At 48.6% G+C, this 24,215-nt stretch overlaps 1 protein-coding gene across 8 annotated transcripts; it reads right to left on the bottom strand.

Annotated features, from left to right (window-relative positions):
* Positions 1-2,799: 2,799 nt before the first annotated feature.
* KCNK4 (potassium two pore domain channel subfamily K member 4) lies at positions 2,800-22,179 on the bottom strand. Of its 8 annotated transcripts, none has more exons than XM_081173336.1 (8): positions 21,954-22,096; positions 18,680-19,892; positions 15,547-15,863; positions 13,589-13,709; positions 9,864-10,024; positions 9,181-9,367; positions 8,517-8,656; positions 2,800-5,036 (listed from the first exon to the last, which is right to left on the bottom strand). In XM_081173336.1, the coding sequence occupies exons 3-8, from the start codon at positions 15,802-15,804 to the stop codon at positions 4,455-4,457; spliced, it is 1,449 nt and encodes a 482-aa protein (XP_081029462.1). In that variant the 5' UTR covers positions 15,805-15,863; positions 18,680-19,892; positions 21,954-22,096; the 3' UTR covers positions 2,800-4,454. The 8 variants fall into 8 exon arrangements, with proteins under 8 accessions (XP_081029462.1, XP_081029463.1, XP_081029466.1 ...); XM_081173337.1 differs by lacking the exon at positions 21,954-22,096 and adding an exon at positions 21,568-21,938; XM_081173340.1 differs by lacking the exons at positions 18,680-19,892; positions 21,954-22,096 and adding an exon at positions 22,104-22,179.
* Positions 22,180-24,215: the final 2,036 nt, after the last annotated feature.

Raw genomic sequence — 24,215 nt, 5'->3', positions numbered from 1 at the left:
AAGACCCTTCTCTTCCTGCTCAATTCCCTGTTGACACAAAGGTCACATTCACACTATCCATTTTCAGCACTATTACACCACTTTAACAAAGGACAATTCCCCGGATTGTTAAGGTGTTGTAGTAGCAATTTAAATATATGCTGTTCATCAGATCTGACTCACCCTCTCCTATATTGAACACACCCCCCCCTTAAACATGCCAATATTTCATTGCACACCCACCCCTAGCAGGGCTGAGATTGCATACTCTCCAACATTTCTCCGATGAAAATAGGGGTCCTGTTTTTAAAATAAAATAAAATATTTAAAAATAATAAAAAAAAACCCCGCCCATATGACTGGGTCGCCCCAGCCACTCTAAGCAGCTTCCAACATATATAAAAGCATAATAAAACATTAAACGTTTAAACAGGGCTGCCTTCAGATGCCTTCTAAAGATTATATAGTTATTTATCTCCTTGGCTCGGGGGTCGCATAACTCCATACCCTCCAACATTTGTCCAATGAAAATACGGACATCCTAAGGAAAAGCGGGACATTCCTGGATCAAATCAGAAACCGGGACGGCTTTTGTAAATCCAGGACTGTCTCTGGAAAACAGGGACACTTGGTGGGTCTGGGATTGTCCCCAGCCTAAAGTCCTGATCCACAGGAGAAAAGGTAGCTGCCTTAGAGCACTGGGTTCATCTAACTGAATATTGCATACACTGACTGGCAGCAGCTCTGTTGAGTTTCAAACAGGGAGTCTGTTCTAGCCCTACCTGGAAATGCTGGGGACTGAACCTGGGATCCTCTGGCCTGTAAAGCAGATGCTCTCCCACTGAACTACAGCACATCCAATGTAGTGAACCACAACCAGAGCATGTAAATAATGCGATATTTCCAATGGAAACAGGATGAGGCAACTGTACTTCCTGTCCTACCCACCACAACTGTCCCCTTCAATACAAGAATACTCATCGCAAAGTATTGGAAGACACAAGATCTACCCACTCTGGAAGAATGGCAGATGAAGGTGATGGATTACATGACATTGGCTGAAATGACTGGCAGAATCCGTGATCAGGGGAAAGAGACGGCGGAAGAAGAATGGAGAAAATTTAAAAGCTATCTTAAGGACTATTATAAACTTGATGAATGCTAGAATGTTGAGGTTTTCAGAAAAAAGGGATACAGTGATATAAGACCAGATTATAGAAAAGATTAAGATGACAGAGGTTGGAAAGGAATATTTAGAAGTTGCTAAAAAATTATGGACATTGGGATGCAGAAAGGGGGGGTATGGGGGAGTCCCGGAAAAGAGGTTTATGAAAAAATGTTATGAAATTATACGTGTTTGTATGTCTTTTTAGGTGTTTGTTTGTCTTTAAAAAAATTTGTAAAACCAATAAAATTTTTTATAAAAATAATAATAATATTATTTCTCAGTTCCCTTTCATAAAGTGTGCTTCGCTCTCTCCTGCCGCCTGTAATGCCTGGCTGGCATCCCAGCTGTTGGGTTTTTGTGTGTGTGTGTTTTTGCATTACCTGGAAATTTCACTTAATCACCATCCTCCTTCCCTTTCCCACCCTTTTTGCAGATCATTAGAAAATCTATTAAATAGAACACGTGGCCCATTATATGCCCTTAGGGAATTCTGTTATTTCTTTCTCTCAGCTACATTTTGAGTCATCTCCCTCAACCCGCCTGAACTTGAAAATTAAGAGAGGACTCTGCTCACTAGAAATACACAAGAATGTTTTAAGTGTAAAGTGCATTATGGGACGCGGGTGGCACTGTGGGTTAAATCACAGAGCCTAGGACTTGCCGATCAGAAGGTCGGCGGTTCGAATCCCCGCGACGGACTGAGCTCCCATTGCTCGGTCCCTGCTCCTGCCAACCTAGCAGTTCGAAAGCACGTCAAAGTGCAAGTAGATAAATAGGTACCGCTCCGGCGGGAAGGTAAACGGCATTTCCATGCGCTGCTCTGGTTCTCTAGAAGCGGCTTAGTCATGCTGGCCACATGACCCGGAAGCTGTACGCCGGCTCCCTTGGCCAATAAAACAAGATGAGCGCCGCAACCCCAGAGTCGGTCATGACTGGACTTAATGGTCAGGAGGTCCCTTTACCTTTTAAAGTGCATTATACAAATGTGACACTAGCTGGTGATGGTCAGCTATGGCAAATTCAATATATATTTTTCAACAAAGCATTTTCACAATGTTTTTTTAATATGTGCCTAGATTCCATCAAGGCCTCAGATTCCTATACCTTATCATAAACGGTCAGGCGGCATTGCGGCCTGGCCATGGCCATGTCACCAATCCAGAGGTTGGCTGGGGAGGACTGCATGCCTGCCTGTGGATTGGCCAGTGGCAGGCAGGCCTGGGAATAGGGATTCCCCAGAGTGTGGGACCAACAGGCCGATGAGCATCACTTCGGTGGGGTGGGGGGAATTGAGGCCGGCCCAGCACTAATCCCCAAATAGCAACAGCCTGGAAGTGCTATCAGTTATATAAGGCCAGTTGGAGCAAATGCAAACTTTCTTACTACAAACTTTCCTTCTTTCTTGCATTCCGCCTAGGGAAGCTTTTTGGCCCAGTGGACCAGATCTGTCTCCCCCTCACTTCGCAGGCCAACTTAGACAGGTGGGTGTAGGCCTGGTGTTACCAGGTGACATCAGCTGATGGACATACAGGTATGGTTTAGCTGGCCATGACGGACCCACAGGACAGAGGTTCCCCACCACTGCTGTAATTTAACACGGAGACGTGTCTCTTTGTGATTAATACAAACAAACAACACAGACACACACATGCTTCTCGTGTAGTTTTGGTTTTAATTTCTGGAAGACCAGACCAATAAATAAATAAATAAATAAATAAAATGTTTCCAATATACAGAGTCAAGAACAGGCACATTTGTGAAGTGAAAGATGGAAGACGGGGAGAGATGAGGGTAGCCTCCTCCCACACTCTCTTCTCTGTAGCTTGGGGTGGCTGCAGAGCCTTGCCCCATGTAACCAAACAGCCCTTGGAGGAAGCCCAGCCAAGAAGGAGCTCCCGTAGGGTTCACACACTCCCAAATCTTACTATACCTCTCCAACATCACTGGATTGCAAGGAGGGTTGGATAGGGACTCCCCCAATGCAGTTGTTAGCATTTTTTAGGCAATCACACCCCACAACAACCTTCCCAGACACCCCATGGTAGGGATAGGCAAATCTGTCAATTCTTGTTTCCCTCAGTTTCTTATTTTTTCCAATCTTAATTTCAGTTATTCACATTTCTACATCCATTTGCATCTGCTTAAAAAAAAGAAAGAAAAAAGTCTTCATGGCAACTCACTGGCATTTGAGTGTGAATTTCTCCTAACAGACACATTTTTACAAAGCAGTTTTCTCCAAACAAAATGCATTTTTTGCACTTTGTTTTCAGCACTATAAGCATTTTTACACATACTTTACCCCAAATTATGCATTTTCCTACACATTACTTGGCTGGAGAACTGCAGTGCAAAACACAGAGGAGAGCGAATCTCCAAAGAGAGTTGTGTTTTTTAAGTTTCAGGAAGTTCCAGTTTGGGAGCTTGGCCTCTAGATGTGAACTAAACCAAATTTCTCCTCTGTCCCTACACCAAAGCAGGGGAGGAAAGGTGCATAGGTTTGTGACAAACTTTCAGCAAGTGTACAGGTGCAATACTATCATGGGTTCCCCACCCCACCCCCATCCTGGGAATTGTAGTTTGTCAGGGGCACTGAGGCTTCTCAGTCATGGCGACATCTGTTCAGACATCTACTCTGTTAAAAGCCCAATGCTAACATAATTTCCTGGGGGAAAGGGAACAACAGCAATGAAACTCATTCACACTTTGTGTGGCTATTCGCCTACTTTGACTCACAGGGCAGGAGGAGTTTTGTGCGTGTGTGCTTGGGGACAGGGATGATCAGGAGAGCATGCAACAGGAAGTAGACCTGGTGCTTGGAGCCAGAGTGGATGGGAGAGATCCTGACCTGTCCACCCACTCACAAGGTGCAGTTCTGGAAGATTACAGGAGGACAACCACAACAGGCACACAGGTTGAGATGAGGCTTCCAGTGATGCCCGGGGAACAGGAGTATAATCCTGCTGCCAGGAGGAAGGCTGAGTTGGGGAGCACCATGCGGAGAGGAGAGCGGTGATGCCAGGTTTTGTCCCACTGGAAGCAAGAGACTGTGTTGGCACAGCAAAGAGGGTGGCGTTCCTAGTGTCTATGGAAACGGGGACAGAGCCCAGCTGGCAGCATAGAATGGGATACCGCAGTGCAGAGGGTTTGTGCCAGGGCACACAGAAAGGCGGGCACTTAGCACCTCACGGAAACAAAAGCCGAGACGCTTTGGGTTTCACTCTGCTGGGCACAGGAGGAGAGGAACAAAGAGAACTGCACCAATAGGTCGGAAACTTGCTCCAAGACAGGCTTTGGCCTAGCCCTAGCCTTAGACAGGTTCACCTTTGTCCTGGGTCAGGCTCAGCAGGACCATGGGCAATCCTGGCGGCTGGCCCGTGTTGGCACGGTGCCGTGCCCGAGGGCGCATGCGGCGGGGCAACCTGGCAGAAGGCGGCCCTCCATCGCTCAGCGCATCTGAACTCTCGTCAATGAAGGCCAGGTTTTCACCCGCGTAGTCTATAGGCCGCAGCTGGGCCACACGCTGTGCAGTACCTGGAGATGGGCGCGGGGATGGCGGTGGCGGTGGCAGCAGCGGGGGTGGTAAAGGCGGCAGCTGGGGTGGCAATTGCTGCTGTGGTGGCAGTTGCTGCTGCGGTGGCAATTGCTGCTGTGGTGGCAGTTGCTGCTGTGGTGGCAATTGCTGCTGTGGTGGCAATTGCTGCTGCGGCAGTAGCAGTGGCGGCAATACCTCTTGGCTGTCCCCCTGCTGCAACATGGCCGAAGGCGACAGCGGCTTCCCTTTCAAGGTGCCCACTCTGTGCAGCTTGTCTGGAAACGCCATGTTTGGGACACGGAGCTGGGAGGCCACATTGCCCGTCCAGGAGGCAGCGTGCGCAGTCAAGTCTCCCATCTGTAGGGAAATAGGAAGGGGGAGATGTAGTTATGACAGAAAATTCCAAAATCCATATTGGGGGAATGCCTTTTATTCAGTCAAGCAAAAGGTCAGAAAGTAGAAAGGTGGGGAGAAAAACCCATTAGATGCCACTTAGGAATATGTAAGAACTTCTATGCTAAAAGATCTATCTAGTATAGCATGTTATTTCCCTTAATGCAATATCCCCTAATGCAAGACATTTCGCATGTTACTGTCGTGGATATATTCATTTTTATGCACACATTTTTATATGCATTTTTGTAAACACTGGTTGGAGAGCTGCATTGCTAATTTCGGATAAATGCAAATTCTAAAGGACTATAAGGGGTACAGGAACACAGGACTCTGTCTTATACTGAGTCAGCTTAGTATTGCATACCTTCCAACATGACTCAGATGAAAATAGGCACATTTCTCATTCCCCCCCGCAACTGATCCTCCTCAACCCCCCGTGTGTGTGTGTGTGTGTGTGTGTGTGTGTGTCCAGCAGAGCATTTCATATCAGAAGGGCAAGTGCCGCCACTGCCACACCAAGGGGACCCAGCACACACGCCCTCCACCATCCTGAGAAAAACCCTTAATCCTGATTTTTTAAAATTTTATTCTTTAGCAGATTTATAAACAGGGAAACACACACCAATCAATAAATTTTGGGAAATGGCAAGATTAGGTGCAAATGCACAAAGCATTTTTTTTTTTAAATCAAGACTCCTTGTGCTCTGCTTGGCTCCCCCTTTCTTTCTACCCAGGGCAGTCCTGCCCCTCAGAGCCAGCACATCACAAGCCTTGGTGACTGCAGCCTCTCCTTCTCCTTGCCCAAGGGAGGAGACCAGCAGTGGCAGCCCTGGAGAGGCAATGGGATGCCGCTACCGCCGCCATCTCTCGGGACAAGTGCTGCCTCATCCTCTCCCCTGAGCTAGGCAGTCGTGCCACTGGCGGAGGAAATAGGGACATTCCAGGATCAAATTAGAAGCTGGGGTGGCTTTTGTAATTCCAGGACTGTCCCTGGAAAATACGGACACTTAGAGGGTATGGTATCGTCTACATCAAGTGTGGGGAAACTTTGGCTCTCCAGATGTTGCTGAACTACAATTCCCAGAAGCCCCACTATGCCTGGTCAATGGCTAGTTGCAATTCAGCAACAGCTGGTGGGCCCAAGGTTCCCCACACCTGGTGTACACTGACTGGCTGTGGAGCTACAGGATTTCAGAACGGGAGTCTCTCCCAGGCCTATTAGGAGCTGTTGGGGATTGAACCTACGACCTTCTCCATTGAAGGCAAGTGCTCCACTCCTGAGCTGCAAGGGTCCTTGTGTTTTGGTTCTCAGCGCTTGACTCCTAGTGCTTGAATCTCTCCTGCAAAATATTTATGCTCCAGAGGCAACTTTCAGCGGTCGTTTTGCTGCAGCTGATTTTCACGTCTACTCCTCTGAGGTTGCATGAGGAATTATTTATTTTTGTTTGCCCTCAGCTGACTGCTGACATGCCTATCGTGTGTGGTGCCCTGCTACACCCATTGCATCCCTGTTGAGGCAGTTCTCCCTCGCACCCATGCCCAACAAGGCCAGCCACAACTTGGGTACAGTAGGAAATTGTGCTGAGCAGCAGTTAAGGGGCTACTGCATTCCCTGCCTTGCAAACCACTTCACCACCAAATAAAATTGAGACCCGCTGCAAACACGTGCATATTTCTCCTTAACCACCCCCTACTTCCCTTCACTGTGCCTGGTCCTGTTTCCAGGCGGGTGGGTGCAAAATGCCACCAATCATTTCCAGCTGTTTTTATTGCCTTTCGTCTGAACGCCAGGGTCAGCGAGAAAGAAATGGCTTTCAATTAGGCAAGCCGCTTAATGAGTTTATGTGCAAAATTGATGCCATCTGCTTTTTTAATTGGCAAAAGGGGAAATGCTTCAAAACTCGGAGGCTGCAGATTCTCGCCTTCACTTCGAGTTATTATAGAGCACCACCAGCACAAGGAACGCTGTGTGTGTTTGGGGGTGGGGATGAGGAGCACTGTAGGAATAAGGCCCCCAACTTTTTGTTTATTTGTTTGCTTGCTAGCTAGCTGTTAACAGTGGCTTCATCTGCAGACTTCTACCTTCACACTTCCTAGACGCCTTGCTCAAGTTGCAATTTGAAGGGCAATAGAGAAGGCCAGGTTCGTTCCAGACAAAACACAGGCTGCAAAACAGGAGCGTGGGACTTTTTTTCAGCTTAAGGGCCACATTCCCTTCTGGGCAACCTTCTGGGGGCCACATGCCACTGGTGGGCAGCACCAGAAGCCAAAGTGAGTCATGGATGTAAATTTTGCTTTGCTCTACCTTCCACACACATTAAACATCCATCTCTTTCCTTGATCGAGGCAACTAAGAGGCACGAACAGAGCTTAAGGAAACATTCCAGCCAGGCAAAAACCCTAAAGGAGGATGAGTCCCAAGGGCCAGATAGAAAAGGCTAGAGGGCCACATTAGATCCCCAGACCTGAGGTTCCCAACCCTAAAACAAACCTTGGTTGCTGCTCAGGAGCTGGTCTGGACTGGAGAGAGACAAATCATGAGGCTAGATTCGGACAACAACCCTGACTTAGCTCACAATAGCACAGCAGGAGGAGAACCAGGGTAGGGGAGGAGCACAGCAGTCAGGATATCCTCGCCATTGTGGAACCATGCTAGGCCACGGTTTGGGTTAGTGTTCTGTACAAACTGGGCCAATACTGGTCTATATGAACAAACAGCCTTTGACCTAAGATCTAAGGTGGCTTCTAATGTATGCATCAGAAGTTACACCATTGGCTTTTGGGAGTTGTGGCCTTAACAAGAGAACCTGGAGGCGAAGAGGGAAGGTGTGTCAGAAGGAAAATGAATGGATATTGATTTGTATATATATTAATAACTTTGTCTTAATGTAACCTTTTTACATGTAGCAGTGTGTTTTTGTAATATGTTGTTTGACTGTCGTTGCTTCCATTTTTTGTACACTGCTTAAAGATATTTCTAATATATTAAGCAGTATAGAAATTAAATAGTCAGTCAGTCATCATCACACTACTATAACAGGGAAATACAGGGAGAAGATTGGCAACAGGTAGCGTTGCCAGACCTCCAGGTCTGACCTGAAGACTCCAGGTTTGCCTGGCCTCCTCCAGGTTGCAGTTGGAGGGCTTGAATCTTCAGGTGAGATAGAGTAATAATAATAATAATAATAATAATAATAATAATAATAATAATAATAATAGGAGGAGGAGGAGGAGGAGGAGGAGGATGTCCACTCTCATTCTCTTCCAACAAACCTCCATCTGCAGGTCCTGCCCTATGACATCACCAGGAACCTCTCCTAGGTCTTGAAATCTCAGGGTCTGGGATGCTCCTGACCTGGAAACCCTAATAATGGGAGTTGTGGAGGACATGGAGATGATACAATGGGTCTATCAAGTGCACTTAAAGCACAGTGTCCTCACCTCAGCCCTCGTGCGCCGGGACAACACCCTCAACCAGTTGCCAATCATAGTCAGGATGGAGGCAAAGTAGGCCAAGCCCAGCAGAATCCAGACCACCACCAATGGCTGGTACCACAGGTATTCTTCGCTTTTCGTATCACCTGGAAGGAGCAAGGTTTAAGGCAAGACAATTTGTAATGAGCACTCCCACCACCACCAAAACCAGTTACTCTCCACCTTAGTACAGAGGGAGGAAGAGAGGTGAGGAGGTGGTCCAAAGAGACTTGACTGAACCACCTTGCTGGAGCTAAGTTAAGATCATGTATGGTCAATGCCTGGATGAAAGGCTGTCTGGAAAACCCAACGAAGTACTCAATTGGAATAAACCAGTAGGGTGACATTTTGTTCTAGTCTTAGGCCACATCCACTCCAAACATTTAAAGCACTTTAAACAGCCCTTGCTTCCCTCAAATAATTCTGGGAAACGATAGTTTGTTATGGGCACTGAGAGGAGACTCTTATTCCCCTCACAGAGCTTCAGTTCCCAGAGTTCCCTGGGATTGATTGATTGGGGTTGATTGGGGTTGATTGTGCTCCGGGAACCACTCTCAGGGTCAGAAAGGGGAATCCCAATGGACCCCACCCCACTGGGCTCACCCCCTTCATTTCGCCCCACAGCACCCACCTGCCACATAGTCGCCAAATCCAATGGTGGTCAGTGTGACGACCACAAAGTAGACACTCTCTAAAAGGGTCCATCCTTCCACCCTCTGGAAGATGATGGTTGGCAGGGAGACGAAGAGGAGGCAGCCAATGAGGATGAAGAGCAAGGCCGAGAGGACCCTCACAATGGTAGCACTGACCTGCCACTTCTGCGGAGAACAGGAGGGAACAGGATGGAAGAGAGGTCAATGTTGAAAAAGCCAACAGCTGATCCAAGAGGCAGCCAACTCCTATAAGTGCATTTCTTCCAAACGGCCTGTCTAGACTAGAGGATGCCAACATGCTGCCCTGCAAACACACAGGGGGCATTCTTGGTGCCCACAAGGTCCCCTTCTTGCTGATGAAATTGGGGAAGGCAAACCTTATACTGCAAGTCAACAAAACAGGCTGTGGTGTGTCTGTGTGAAATGCCCATAACTGTTTCTCCAGTTTGCAAATGGGTCCAAACAGGACTCAAAAAATGCTGGCGGGAAGTTCACAGAAGGGCACTGGCGCCAGCAGAACAGGACTTTGCAGGCTGACGACCTGAGTCCTGCACAGCAGAATGAGCAGGAGGTCCCTGCAAATAAAGGTGGGCAGAGAAATGTACAGGTGGTGATGGAAAGGCTGGAGAGAAGCTGCCCTCCAGGCGAGGGTTTTGCTCACCAAGAAAATGTCCTCCACTTTGCCAATGGCTTTCCGGAGAGACGATCCCAAATGGTCCCCGACTCCTGCCAGCAGCATGCCAAAGAGAGGAATCCCCACGAGGGCATAGAAGATACAGAAAAGCCGGCCAGGGTCAGTCTTGGGGGAGATGTTCCCAAACCCTGTTAGGGAAGAAGAAGAGAGAGAGGCAGAGAGAGAGTCAGCAGAAAAGAGAAAGTGCTCCTCAATATTGATCCAGACTCTAACACTCTGGCTCAGGCTACTCCAACCAGGTACCCTCCAAATGTTTTGGACTACAGTTGCTATTAACTCCAGGGAACAAAGCTGCAATAGGCACATGGTCTTATTGTACAAATGAAGGAATTAGTTTCTTGGCTTTTTTTAAAGCAAGTTTCTAGTCTTTATGACTGTGAAAACAGCCCTAAAAGTATGTGGGCCACTGAAGACACAGGCGCTTAAAAAGGCAATTTTTATATTTGGATATTCATTCTGTTTTTGGTTTTTAAAAAGCAAGTTTGTAGTCCTCAAGGTTGTGAAAACAGGCCTGGAATGTGTGTGTGCAATGTCTTAAAAATACCTTTCCTTGCTTTGACATCTGTTTTATTACTTCTGACAGCTGTTCTGAAACTGTTGTTGTGGTTTGGGATATTTTTTTTCTGCTAATACTTTGAGTACAGCAGATTTGACTGAACTGTGGATTGTTTTATATTATTATTACTGGTTTTTGTTAGCTGCTTATAATTTCTTCTGGAAGATGGGACAGGATATGTTTTTTAAAGAAGAAGAAGAAGAAGAAGAGAAGAGTTTGGATTTGATCTCCCGCCTTTCACTCCCCTTCAGGAGTCTCAAAGCGGCTAACAATCTCCTTTCCCTTCCTCCCCCACAACAAACACTCTGTGAGGTGAGTGGGGCTGAGAGACTTCACAGAAGTGTGACTGGCCCAAGGTCACCCAGCAGCTGCATGTGGAGGAGCGGAGACGCGAACCCGGTTACCCAGATTACGTGACTACCGCTCTTAACCACTACACCACACTGGCTCTGTGTAAATACACAGCAAACAAACAAAACCGAGGGGTCCCGTCCCCCACAATGAATCCAATTGGCAGCAGATTCAGGGCAGACAAAATAAAATACACCTGCACCAAAACATACCACTAACTTATGGAATTCACTGCCACAAGCTTAGACAGATTTAAAAGGGGGCTAGACAAATTCATGGAGGTGATCGTTTAGCCATGAAAAAAGAAACAGAGCTTCTCAGTTCAGAAGCAGTCTGCCTCTTGCCAGGCAGCAAGAACAAGAAGAGGACCATTGCACTCCTGTCCTTGTTTGGGGGGCTTCCCACAGGCATCTAGTTGGCCACGGTGAGAACAGGGTGTTGGACTAGATGGGTCTCGCATCCTTAATACTCTGTGGGGTAAGAAAGATGCACTCTTATCCTCAGAAGAAACCTTTGCTTCTTTACTATTACCCTTATCATTGTTCCAGGGACGAGGCTTGGCTCAAAACAGAATGTTGCATAAGGATGGACACACACAAAATCCAACCCCCTTGTTCCATTTCTGCTTCCTTAATTTTTGGAGAAGTGCCTGGATCAGCCTCTGTCCCAATCCTGCAGACTCCAGCAAAAATAAGCAAAGCCTCTTAGCTCCTCTGCTCAGCCCCAAGTTGTAAATCCTTTGTGTGGCTCCCTGGCACCGTCTTGAAGCTGCAGCCAGCTGGCAGCATTGATCACCCTGATATACCCACTCCTAGGTCAGTTATGCAGGAGACAGCTATACACACAGCCAGACCGGGGTCCATCTAACTCAGGCACGTCCAACTCCCAAGAGTCTGCAATCTACTCACAGTATAAACAGACTGGCTGTGGGGCTCGAACTCATGACCCTGGGATCAAAAGTTGCATGCTGTACCAACTGCGCTATCTCAGATAACCAACAACACCTGGAAAGTCCACAGGTTCCACCTTCCCACTTTACACCTTGGTAAGTACATTACCTGCCAACCTAGCAGTTTGAAAGCACATCAAAGTACAAGTAGATAAATAGGTACCACTCCGGCGGGAAAGTAAACGGCGTTTCCGTGTGCTGCTCTGGTTCACTCAGAAGCGGCTTAGTCATGCTGGCCACATGACCCGGAAGCTGTAGGCCGGCTCCCTTGGCCAATAAAGCGAGATGAGCGCCGCAACCCCAGAGTCGGCCACGACTGGACCTAATGGTCAGGGGTCCCTTTACCTTTACCTAAGTACATTTAACATGTGATCCCTGATTGGTTGGGACATGTGCCTAGCATGGGGAACCTGTGGTCCTCCAGATGTTGGGCTACGACTTCTGTCTCTGCGAGACATCTGAAAAACACTCTGAGGGCAAAATAACACTTGGACCCGTGCTGAGCCAGGTGCCACAATTGGTTCAGGCTCCTTGAAGGGCCCTGGACCATTCATGAATTATACCTTGTGGGGTCAGCTTCAGTTGTTGCAACCTGAGGATGTGGACCGGGCGATTATGGCTGTGAGGCCAATAGCATGCCCTCTTCATCCCTGCCCATAATGACTGCCAAATCTAGCAGGAGGGGATTGATTGGATAGATTCAATGGGTGAGGCAATGCTGTGCCACTGGAAGGAGTTATGCCTTCTGCCTTGAAAGAGGCGGTGGTGAGGCTCCTCCTGAAGAGGTCCTCCCTAGATGCAGATATTTTGGAAAACAATAATATTACAGTGGTACCTCGGGTTAAGAACTTAATTCGTTCTGGAGGTCCCTTCTTAACCTGAAACTGTTCTTAACCTGAGGCACCACTTTAGCTAATGGGGCCTCCCACTGCTGCCGCTCTGCTGGCGTACGATTTCTGTTCTCATCCTGAGGTAAAGTTCTTAACCCGAGGTACTATTTCTGGGTTAGCAGAGTCTGTAACCTGAAGCTTCTGTAACCCGAGGTACCACTGTACTTTCCTGGGCAAGGTGGTTGAGGGTGGTAAAGGTAAAAAAAGGTAAAGGACCCCTGGATGGTCGAGTCCAGTCAAAGGCGACTATGGGGTTGCGATGCTCTTCTTGTTTTCAGGCCGAGGGAGCCAGTGTTTGTCCACAGACAGCTTTCGGGGTCATGTGGCCAGCATGACTAGACCGCTTCTGGTGCAACGGCACACTGTGATGGAAGCCAGAGCGCATGGAAATGCCATTTACCTTCCTGCCACAGCAGCATGCTTTCGAACTGCTAGGTTGGCAGGAGCTGGGACAGAGCAATGGGAGCTCACTCTGTTGCGCGGATTCGAACTGCCAACCTGCCGATTGGCAAGCCCAAGAGGCTCGGTGGTTTAGACCACAGCGCCACCCGCGTTACCTTTGAGGGTGGTGGTGGCAAATCAGCAGCAGGTGTGCCTAGATGAAACAAGATTATCAAATCCAGGGCTCAATACCGGGCCACAGCCTGACCTACGGTGGGGCGCAGCAGCAGCACTACCACCATAGAGATAAATGGCAAAAACCTCTTTTTTAAAAATTAAGAAATGGGTGTCTAAATGCACGCAGGTGGCTCCCAGGACTGGCAGGAGCTTTCTGTACTGTTTCAGACCTGATAATACCAGGGATTGAACCTAGGCCTTTTTGCATGCAAGGCACGTGCTCCAAACACTGCGCCACAGCCCTTGCCAGGCTTCCCTGTAGCAAAGCAATGAAGATACCCGCACCTTCCCTCTGTCTCCTCCCTCCTCCCCATCAGACCCCAGATACCGATGGTGGTGATCACGGTGCCAGCGAAGAAGAATGCGCTGCCCATATCCCAGTGAGAGCTGTTGGCGTTTGTGCTGTTGATGGCAGGCTCCACTCCGACGCCCATGGCATCGCCCACTTGCTGAGAGGAAGGGCACAGGAAAAGGTTAGGACCAAGCCACCGAGGGCCCAGAATTCCAGCGCAGCCGTAACCCCAGAGCACTGAGCCAGGCCCCTTCACCCACATGGAAGCAGCCTTATACAGAGTCAGGTCACTGATCCATCTAGCTCAGTACTGCCTACACTGGCTGGCAGTGGCTCCTCAGGGTTTCAGGCAGAGTACATTCGCAGGCCTACCTGGAGACGCCACCAGAGATTGAACCCAGGGGTTTTTATTTTTATTTGCATGCAAGGCAGAAGCACTGAGCTACTGCCAGGAGCAAGCCAGCAGCAAATCAAACGGAGTAGGCAAAGTTAACTCTTTATTAGAAAGAAAAAACAGGATCTGCACAGCACTGCTAGGTCTAATGAACTCATCCTGATAAATATTGCCCCTAAAGAGGCAGTTGTAGAGACGGAAGGGGTCCTCGCCTTCCCACAGCTCCCTACGTGCCTTCCTCTCCTGGGTTTCCCCCAAGCAATCTGAGACTGCGCCTGTGTGTCTACCTCTGCTCCTCCCACTTCATGCCTCTCTGGATTCCAGAAGACCAGCAGGGAGGGGAGCATGTGGCAGCAGGAGGGGGGAGACCCCTGTGCCTCTTCAGCAGCCTGACTCATCTCTCCCTCTCGAGCTGCCTCATCCCACTCTCCTGCTTCCGATTTTGAGCTGTTCTCTGTCACAGACTTTCCTACCTCACTAAGCCCCATTGCCCCTTCAGTTTCTGACATCGCCTCCTCCCAGTCTGCTCCCTGTGACCACTTATCATCGTCCTACCACTAGGGCTGGGCAATATATCAAAATACAGTGGTACCTCGAGTTAAGAACTTAATTCGTTCCGGAGGTCCGTACTTAACCTGAAACTGTTCTTAACCTGAAGCACCACTTTAGCTAATGGGGCCTCCTGCTGCTGCTGCGCCGCAATTTCTGTTCTCATCCTGAAGCAAAGTTCTTAACCCGAGGTACTATTTCTGGGCTAGCGGAGTCTGTAACCTGAAGCGTATGTAACCTGAAGCGTATGTAACCCAAGGTACCACTGTATCGTTCAAAACCGGTTTGGTATTCCATATTTTGATATTGGTTACATCATTTCAACCTGGCAGTATATTGCGAATCATAGTGTGTGTGTGTGTGTGTGTGTGTGTGTGTGTGTGTGTGTGTGTGTATGATACAGTCAAACCTCGGTTCCCAAACGGCTCTGTTGTCGTATGTTTCAGCTCCTGAACCCCGAAAACCTGGAAGTAAATGTTCCAGTTTTCAAACGTTTTTCAGAACCTGAACGTCTGACGTGGGTCCCGCTTGAGTGCAAGAAGCTCTTGCAGCCAATCAGAAGCTGCACCTTGGTTGTCAAACGTTTTGGAAGACAAACGGTCTTTTGGAATGGATTAAGTTTGACAACCAAGGTTTAACTATATAAAAATCAGAATGTGGGAAAAACCGTGAAGCCGGCCATTGCTCCTCTTGATTCCAGCAGCCCCCATTAACTCTACTAGCTCAGCTTTCCCCTGCCTACTGCAGGGGGCAGTGAATCAAGTGCTGGCAAAAATCAGGACGCAGGAAAAACCGTGATGCCAGCTAATGCCTCTACATAGCTCCATCCTTATTTCGGATATTGTGATATATTGCTATATCGCAATATTTAGCTGGTGATATATTGCAATGTCGAAAACAAGGTATCGCCCAGCCCTACCCACCCACAACCCCCGGGCTCTGAGCCTTCTTGCCTTGGTGGTTTCCCAGCTGGTTCCCCCCACCATTCCTCTGGGTCCAACCAGTCCCTGAGCCCTGTCCCCCCCCCAGCCCTTTGGCCTCCAGCTCTCACCTGGACGAGGTCCTCAAGGTCCTCAGCGGCTACACATTGGTGTAGCTTTAAGAACTGCTCCAGGTAGGCTTGGATCTTCCTCTGCTGGTGGATCTCATAGGGCTGCTCCAGTTGGCGAAAGACAAAGGCACCTGTGACCAGGTAAATGAGGACCACGGAGAAGAGGGCCAAAACGGTGGTCCGGCGCATCACAGTGTTGCGCTCCTGCGGCCGTGGGCTCAAGATAGACTCCTTGGACGGGTAGCAGACTACGGGCATAGAGCCATGATGGTCAGGGGGGCAAATGGCGGGGGGTAAAGGCGGCGGAGGATAATTCACTGGGGGGTGTACAAAAGAAGAAGAAGAAGACAGGGTGAGTCCACCTTGCTCCACCCCAAAATCCCCAGTCCCCATCATGCCTTAAAGTCTCAGGATCGCCCCCTTGAGGACTGACAAAAAGGGCGTACTTCTTCACACTGTTAACCTCTGGAACCTCCTGCCACTAGCTAGGACAGCTTGCGGGAGGAAAGGAGGAGACAAGTCCATGGAATATGGGTCTGTTGCTAATCCCTAGAACTCATAGTTGCTAGCTCTGAAAAGGAGACACATTCGCAGAGGACGGGTCTGCTGTTAGCCTCTGGAACTCCCTGCCACTAGTTTGAACCCCTTTTGGAAAAGGAAGCACTGACAAATTCAGCAGCAGGGGAACTGTTCTGCCGACTAATCACAAAGTGGGGAGGGGTCTTGGGGGTCTAGTCGTCACCCCCTGCTGCTCAAGGCAGGATCTGCGATGCAGGATGCGGTGACAGCATCCCTGACCAGGTGGCCACCCAGCTTCTGCATTGATAGCGCCCCCCAGTGGTGGCTGGTGCCCATCAAGCCAGACTTGATCCCCTGGGAACTGTAGTTTGTTAAGGATCCTGAGAAAGATAGTTCTGTGAGGAGTAAGCTACAGTTCCTGTGATTCTTTCTGTTTGGGGGGAGGGTTACTTTACATATGCTTTGAATTTACAATGTGCATGCAGGGCACTCCAAAACCACCTGCTTCCAAAACCACCGGAAGCAGGAAACATGGAATTGTAGAGTCATCTAGTTCAACCCCCTGCAATGCAGGAATATGCAACTGTCCCATGTGGGGAATCGAACCTGCAACCTTGTTGTTATCAGCACCATGCTCTAACCAGCTGAGAGGCAGATCAGATGAGACTATTGCCTTCATGCCTTGCTGGGCGCATCTGGGTACAGAACACTCCATTAGACACAGCATTGGTCTGATCCAGGATGCCAGTGCTTAGAAAGGGAGAGCAGTTCCCTCTCTTCTCCTGTCCCCCAATACAGGCAGAATTTAAAACACATTCTTTCACCCAAAGAATCATGTGAGCCGTAGTTTACCCCTCTCAGAACTAAAATTCCCAGCACCCTTAACAAACTACAGTTCCCAAGATTCTTTGGGGAAGCCATGTGCTTTAACTGTATGGTGCGTGCACAGCCTAAGTCTAATATCTTCCCAACCCTTTAAATGAGCAGAAACGTGATATTTCTTAACCTTAAAAATATTGACCCAAACAACTTAGCATTGAGCAATCTCGTCAATAAACGGTACTCTGATTTAAAGAATACAGCAGGGGAACTGCGGCGTTTAAAAACAAGATTGTTCCTGTTCAGAGAACAAAACTTTTTTAAAAAAATTACCCAAACTGAGCACAGACTCACCCTTATAATCAGTATAAACTAAACAAGCTATAGCTTAGGGCCCCACTCTCTTGGGGCCCCCAATTCTTTTTTAAAGAAAAACAAAACCTGGGTGTACATTTCCAAAATATAAGATAAAAAACAAATAAAATAAAACCTACATACAGCAACAGTGTTTTGTGTTGTGTAGGTTCCTATTTGTTACATGCAAATGGCTTCAGATACCTATTAGGTCCATAAATTACCATATAGCATATATTTAACAAACCAAAAAAAAACAGGGACAATTTGTTGTTGACAAAGGACAGCTGGACATATAAAGGGCCCCATTACCTTCAGTAGCTTAGGGCCTCATCAAACCTAAATCCAGCCCGCTTATAATGGTTCCTTCCCTGGTTCTTCTAGGTTAGGGGCTCGTGCTATCCCATAATCTCTTTGCTCAGCTTGTTTCCAGCACCTAGGCTGGGTGGAAGAGTAGAAAACAAAGCACCCACTCCACAACAATTCACCCCAGGCTATGCTCCCCCATTCAGACTCCATGTTTCCGACTTCTCAGTGTGCAGCTGACTGGGAAAGGTACGGTATGTTCCAGCCCCTCCTAAAATTTCCCTACGGAAGCAACCAATGTGCTGCTATACAGTACTTCAACTCTTCCTCTTCCCCCTGTCCCTGCAATAAACCTTGATTTCAAACCTGGAGCAATAAAGTAACACCCCAAATATTGAGTGTTGCAGTCCTGTGCCACTTAACTTGGGAGTAAGTAAGCCACATAGAACCCAATGAAACTTAACTTCCGAGTGGACAGATAAAAAGCTTTGAGACTTTGGGAAACGTTATGTTGCAGTTGTTGTTTTTTAATGGCTGAGTGTAAGAACCACAGAAGCTGACACTTCCTATTAATGTACACTCATTTTCTAGTTATATTGCAGATCTTAAGCTTTCCCCCCTCCCAAACGGCTGTTTGCAAAACTGCAAATCTTACTCCTGATCTATACATGGACACTGTATTAGTTAAGAGTTCTTAAAAAGGAAGAAAACCTTAAGAACGAAAAATTTGTATTCACAAAACATCAAAAGTCACAGATCCCCCATCCTGCTTGTCTCATACCACCACCACCCCACCGGGTCCTGTACTGAGGTCCTCATTGCTGCTACCCAAAGAAGGGTCAAAGATGGACCGGCAAAATCAGAAAATGCAGAGCTGGAACAAATCAGGGCAGCTCTCCCAAAACTTAGTGCATTTGCAAACTCAGCCCCAGGGATGAAGGTGTCTGGTATTAACATGCCGGGGCGGAGGAGAGAGAGAGACTCCACCGATCTGTATCTGGGGCACATTTTCTTTCACAGTGGGGAAAATTTCACAGTAATGGGTGCAAGGGGTAGGGGAGCCCTATGACACACACACAAACCCCGCGCACATTCTTCCCAGTGCCCTCCCCCCCCCCCAGCATTATACACTCACCTTCAAGGCCACCAATTGTAGTCCTGACATGGTCACTACACAACTGGGCTGGTCCTTTTATTGCAGAGATTGGGGGGGGGGGTGTTCTGTAGCAGCTGGTAGCCCTTCCCAGCACTGCGCTGAGGGTGATGTCTGCGGTGCAGTGGGCCCCCTGCCAACCCCCAAGATCCCAAGGATGGCTCCAATTAAACTGAAGACAATTCAATTATACGCTACCCTCTCTCCAAGACCCAACTCCCCAGGCACATCCAACCAACCACAGATGGATGCAAAGTGCTTGTGCGGAGTTTGCCAGGGACAAGCACCTCCCCACACCTTTGGGGCAGCTCTCTGTTCCCCAGATCTACCTCTCCCATAGTATATATTGGAATGGGGGGGTCACTGAAACCAGGGGAAGGCTGCTTGGTAAGGGCAGTGTACCGGCCACTAGTTGTCGATCAAGGAAAGGGGATTATGTATTTCCAGAGGGGGCAGCAGAAAACAGAGTCTCCACTGCCGTTCCTGGAAAAGAGGCATTTGTCCATCCTGCCCGAAAAAGTGCTCTGTGCAATATGGAAGCTTGCTAGGGTAGGCCCACCCTTGGCACAGCGCCGTAAAATAACAGAACCACAGAATTGCAGATTTGGAAGGGACCCCCAACCCCCTGCAATGCAGAAATCAGGGCTCGGACCCAAAACCCTAAGATTAAGAACCTTGTGCTCTACCAACTGCATATCTTTGAGGCATATGGCCACAGGTGTTGCACTCCATTTTCCCTTCACATAACATTTATACACCCATTGCTGATAACATAGAGCACCTCTGCTATACAGTGGTATCTTGGGTTAAGTACTTAATTTGTTCCGGAGGTCCGTTTTTAACCTGAAACTGTTCTTAACCTGAAGCGCCACTTTAGCTAATGGGGCCTCCCGCTGCTGCGCAATTTCTGTTCTCATCCTGAAGCAAAGTTCTTAACCCGATGTACTATTTCTGGGTTAGCAGAGTCTGTAACCTGAAGCGTATGTAACCTGAAGCGTATGTAACCTGAGGTAGCACTGTACATCCCTTACTTCCATCTCACCATCGCTCTTACATACCTACTCCAGATATCGCTCATTTGCACCCATACAAAACAGGAAGGGCGGCAGCTCAAGGGTAGAGCATCTGCCTTGCATGAAGAAGGTCCCAGGTTCAGTCCCCAAAGTCCCCAGCCAAGGCCATAAAAGACCCCAGTCTGAAACATGGGAGAGAGATGCTGCCAGTCAGTTTAGAGAGTGCTGAACTCAATGGACCAGTGGTGACCAGGTTGTAGCCCACTAGGACTGGTAGGGTGGAAGACTGGGAGCTCAACAGCAGGTGGCGCCAGAGCCTACCATGAGCAGGCCCACCCCCTGCTTGGTTGGAAGTGAAGAGGGCAGGCAGGTGGGAGCTGATTGCAGGCTTAGGTTGATGTCTAGTTAAAATATGGAATCCCTTCCCAGTTGTTGGGAATCACAGGAGAGGCCAACTGATGTGGCGCTCAGGCCCTGCTTGCAGGCTTGGCACTGGGGCATCTGTTTGGCCACTGTGAGAACAGAATGCTGGGCTAGATGGGCCTTTGGCCTCATCCAGCTGCCAGGCTCTTATTACGTCCTTATGAGTAACAGTGAGGGGAAGGCACTTGGTTTTCCTGAAGGAATCTAGTTGGCCGCTGTGAGAACAGGATGCTGGATTCTACAGGCCCTTGGTTGTGTCCAAGTAAGTCCTACTCAGAGTAGCCCCATTGAAATCAATGCCCACAACTAACTTAAACCCATTGATTCCAGCAGGTCTGCCCTGAGTAGGACTTCATGGGATGCCACCACATTTCAGATGCAGATGTGTGGAAAGAAATCGGTGTCTACATGTATTCACAATCTCCATGTGTTGTTGTTTTTTAATCACTATATGGTGTTTCTCCCTTGCTGCCCTCTAGTTAGTTATTTATCCTCCTGAGGACTTCAAGGTGGCATGTGTGGTTCTCCCACACACACAACCTGCCCTTGAGGTAGGTTAGGTTCAGCGACTGAGGCTCTGTGTACCATACATGTAAAGCAACATGGCTTCCTCCCCCAAAGCATCCTGGGGACTGTAGTTTGCCCCTCGATCCTTCCCAGAACCCTGCGATTTATATCCTTGTACACTTCTGGCGTCAGGCATGCAACTATCTTTTAACATTTATTTATTTTAAGCACTCGTACTCGCACCCATGCACTTGCTGTCTCTCACACACAAAATTCCTCTCTCCCTCTTTTCACATCCTCTTTGCCAGTTTCAACACACGTTCTCTCTCTGTGTGTGAGAGAGCATGCATGTGCATTGATTGTGCTTTCATTTCACAACATACAGACACACATATTTGTAGTGTCCCATCCCACTGGTTTCTCCTTACATACACAAATCAATCTTGCATGTAAACACACATGCACTGATATAGGTTCATCACCCTCCCTGCTCATTTCTCTCTCTCTCTCTCAAACACACACACACACACACACACACACACAATCACACACGCTCACACCTGCCCTGCTTCAAGCACACAGCCTGTTTGTCTTGCACTCTCACTTTCCCCTAGTGTGTCCCTCCCACGCACACGCTTGCACTGCCCCAGACGCTGTTAAAGGTTCACTATTTCCGGCACATCCTCTCTCACACTCACCCACTTGTGCTGCCCCCCCCGTGGCTCCTTTTCCGCCTGCCTCTTTCTCACCCCCCAACCCCATCCCTGCTCCAAGCCCCCAACTTTGCTGACTCAGCCTATGTTAGCCTTGCGCTGCTGCTCCCTCTCCTGCGCGCTCCCTCGCCACCCTGTTTCCACAAGGCACCACCTTGGCATGTGGCTCCTCTTTCCCGGAAAAAAGAGGGGGGCGCAAGCATTGCATACGTACCTGGAAGCCGGCAGCCCCACGAAAAGCGACAGGACTTGCTCCCCAGTAAACAACATGCTTCGCAACGGCGGCGCCTCTCTCACACACACTTCCCCGCTGCCTCGCCCGCTGCCCAGCCTCTCGCTCGCCTTCTTTTTCCGCCTGCGCTGCTTTGCAAAAGCAGGAGAAACCACTCCAGCAGCACAAACCATCCCTGCTTCTGCTTACACACACACAGGCACAGCTTCCAGACAATGCACTGGAGAGCAACCTCCCCTCCCCACACACCCCAGGCCTCCCTTTCCCTGCCAAGTGCTAGGGTGCAAGGATGCAAGGTGCCAGGGTGGGGTTGGGGGGGTTCAGCGTTCAGCCCTGGGACCCGCCCGAGCATCCCTGCAGTTACTCACTCTCGCTCTCTGCAGCAGCAGCAACAGCAGCTCCTCCTCCTCCCTTCCCGATGCTGAGGCTGCCGGCTTGCCCCGGGCAGGTGAAGCCTCCCCGCTCCACCCCACCGCCAGCCTGCCCCACCTTCACTCACGGCTCGCCCACCCACCCACCTCCTCCGTGCCCAGGCGGTGCCACTCCGCCACCAGACAGATGGAGCCCCAGCGTAGCCCGGGGAGACGCAGGCGAGGTGCCGTGGGTGGGTGTTAACCCTTTGGGGGGTGGGGGTGGGAAATGGAGCCGGGAGGGAGGGGGTGGTTTTGGGGCAGAGGTTTTCAGGAGGCGAGAGCTGCTTGCCTTGCCTGGGGAAGCCAAGGTGTTCATTGCTAAAGATTTATCACCAAGGTAAACACACACGTATTCGCAAAGTATTGTGAATAAGTGAAAGTGGCAAATTCCAACACCCCCACCTCAAAACCATTTAGGGAATCAAATAGTTTGCTTTTTGGAGAAAAGGTGGAGAAATCTTAATGGGGGGAAACACACACTTTTTTATCAGCCCCCTTGGGGGCTGATAAAAGATAAGAGTGCCACGCTTTTTCTATCTTCTACAGGTTTTTATTTTTAATTGTATTGTTTTACCACTTGGGTGGTTGCTGCTCTGGGCTACTTTGGGAGGAAAGGCAGGATAGAAAATAAAATAAATGGGTGGCTTTTTTGCGGGGGGTGGGGGGGAGGAGAAAAAGAGGTGCAGGCACTCTTATCTTGATAAAAGTGCCAGCAAAGATTTAAAAAAAAGTGACACCACAAGAAAGTAATTAATAATAATGGTAATATAATGATGTCTGCTAGCTTCCTTTTTATTTTGCACTGTCCAGATTTCTCCCATAGCGCTACATTTATTCTAGGTTTGCTGAATTGCTGCCTTTCGGAATTTACTGCTAGTTTTTTAACTTGATTTCTCTGCACCACCTGAGGGTATTTTGATATTTGTCATAAGCTGCTTTGGGCACCATGGTGTGGAGGTGGTATATAAATGAGCTTAGTGACTCAATCCATCACTGGTAAAAACAACCCTGTGTGTACATAGGGTGCGAAGGAGCATCCTTTGTGGAGATAGGCAAAGGGTGCTTGATGGATGGTATAGCCAGTTAATCTTTTGGGTGACTAAATGTGATGAATATTTCTGAGTCTGCATCTGTAGTGGAGTCATTTTTAGATTTTTAAAAATTATTTATGTGCCTGCCCCCCCCCCCCCCCGGTCTCCTTTGGGAAGAAGGGCAGGATATATATTTAAATATTATTTTAATTACTATTACTACACTTTCCTACCCTAAAACTAAGTAGAAAAAAGAGGGGGTCACATCTACACCACACATTTAAAGCACATTTAAAACACAGTGCTTCCCCCAAAGAGCTCTGGGAAGTGTAATCATCCACTCACATAGCTACAATTTCCAGCACCCTTCACAAACAACAGTTCCCAAGTGAAGTTACAGGGAACCAGGCAGAGGGCCTTCCCGTTAGTGCGCCCTCCCCATGGAACACCCTCCCATCAGATGTCAAACAGATAAACAACTATACAATTTTTTCTTTAGACATATGAATGCAGCCCTATAATCCGGTAGTTTTTAATATCTGATGTTTTATTGTGTTGTTTACATTTTGCTGGAAGCCGCCCAGAGTGGCTAGAGCAACCCAGTCAGATGGGTGGCATATAAATAATAAAAATTTTATTATTACCACTACCTTGCTAAATGCAATGTCAGAGTGGTTCAAGAAGACTGAAATCTCTCCCCCCTCCCCGCCATTTCATATTGAGGAATCTAAGACAGAGTGGGGTGTGTGGTTTATTTTATTATTGATTAACTGATTGGATACTGCCTTTCTGCCAAGGCACCCGAGGTGGTTCACACTTTAGACACCAAAAGAAACACACAATATGGAAAGAAGACAGACTGGCAGTGTCCACTCATGTCAGCGGGCTGCTAGTGGTCTGTGTGCTCCCTGGCTAGGGCTCCCCTTGCTTCTGCCTGACCTCAAGGCATGCAAGTCTCCAGCACCCCCAGTGAAGGTAGAGGAGCAGCAGGAGGAACCATCACCACTCAGCAGTAGAGTCCCTGCTTTGCTTGCAGAAGGTCCCAGGTTTGATTCTTGGCATTTCCTGATGAATGAGGGGAGGCTTTTGAAGGCCACGTTATCTACTGGGGCAACCTTGGGTGGTGGGATACCGGTGGTGGGCAGAGCAACAGAGCAGCCAGCATTCTCTGTGGCAGCACCTTCAG

This window comes from Podarcis bocagei, assembly GCF_964188305.1.
Source record: "Podarcis bocagei genome assembly, chromosome: 16".
Taxonomy (NCBI): domain Eukaryota; kingdom Metazoa; phylum Chordata; class Lepidosauria; order Squamata; family Lacertidae; genus Podarcis; species Podarcis bocagei.
This window is presented reverse-complemented; position numbering and strand designations above follow the sequence as displayed.

What these genes read in the sequence shown, in the direction of transcription:
- KCNK4 (XM_081173334.1), bottom strand. An exon ending in ACCTTGAGGACCTCGTCCAG is followed by an intron (nt 13,710 to 15,546) that starts GTGAGAGCTGGA and finishes CCTTCCTCTCAG; the next exon opens with CAAGTGGGCGATGCCATGGG. An exon ending in AAGTGGAGGACATTTTCTTG is followed by an intron (nt 9,368 to 9,863) that starts GTGAGCAAAACC and finishes TGTTCTCCGCAG; the next exon opens with AAGTGGCAGGTCAGTGCTAC.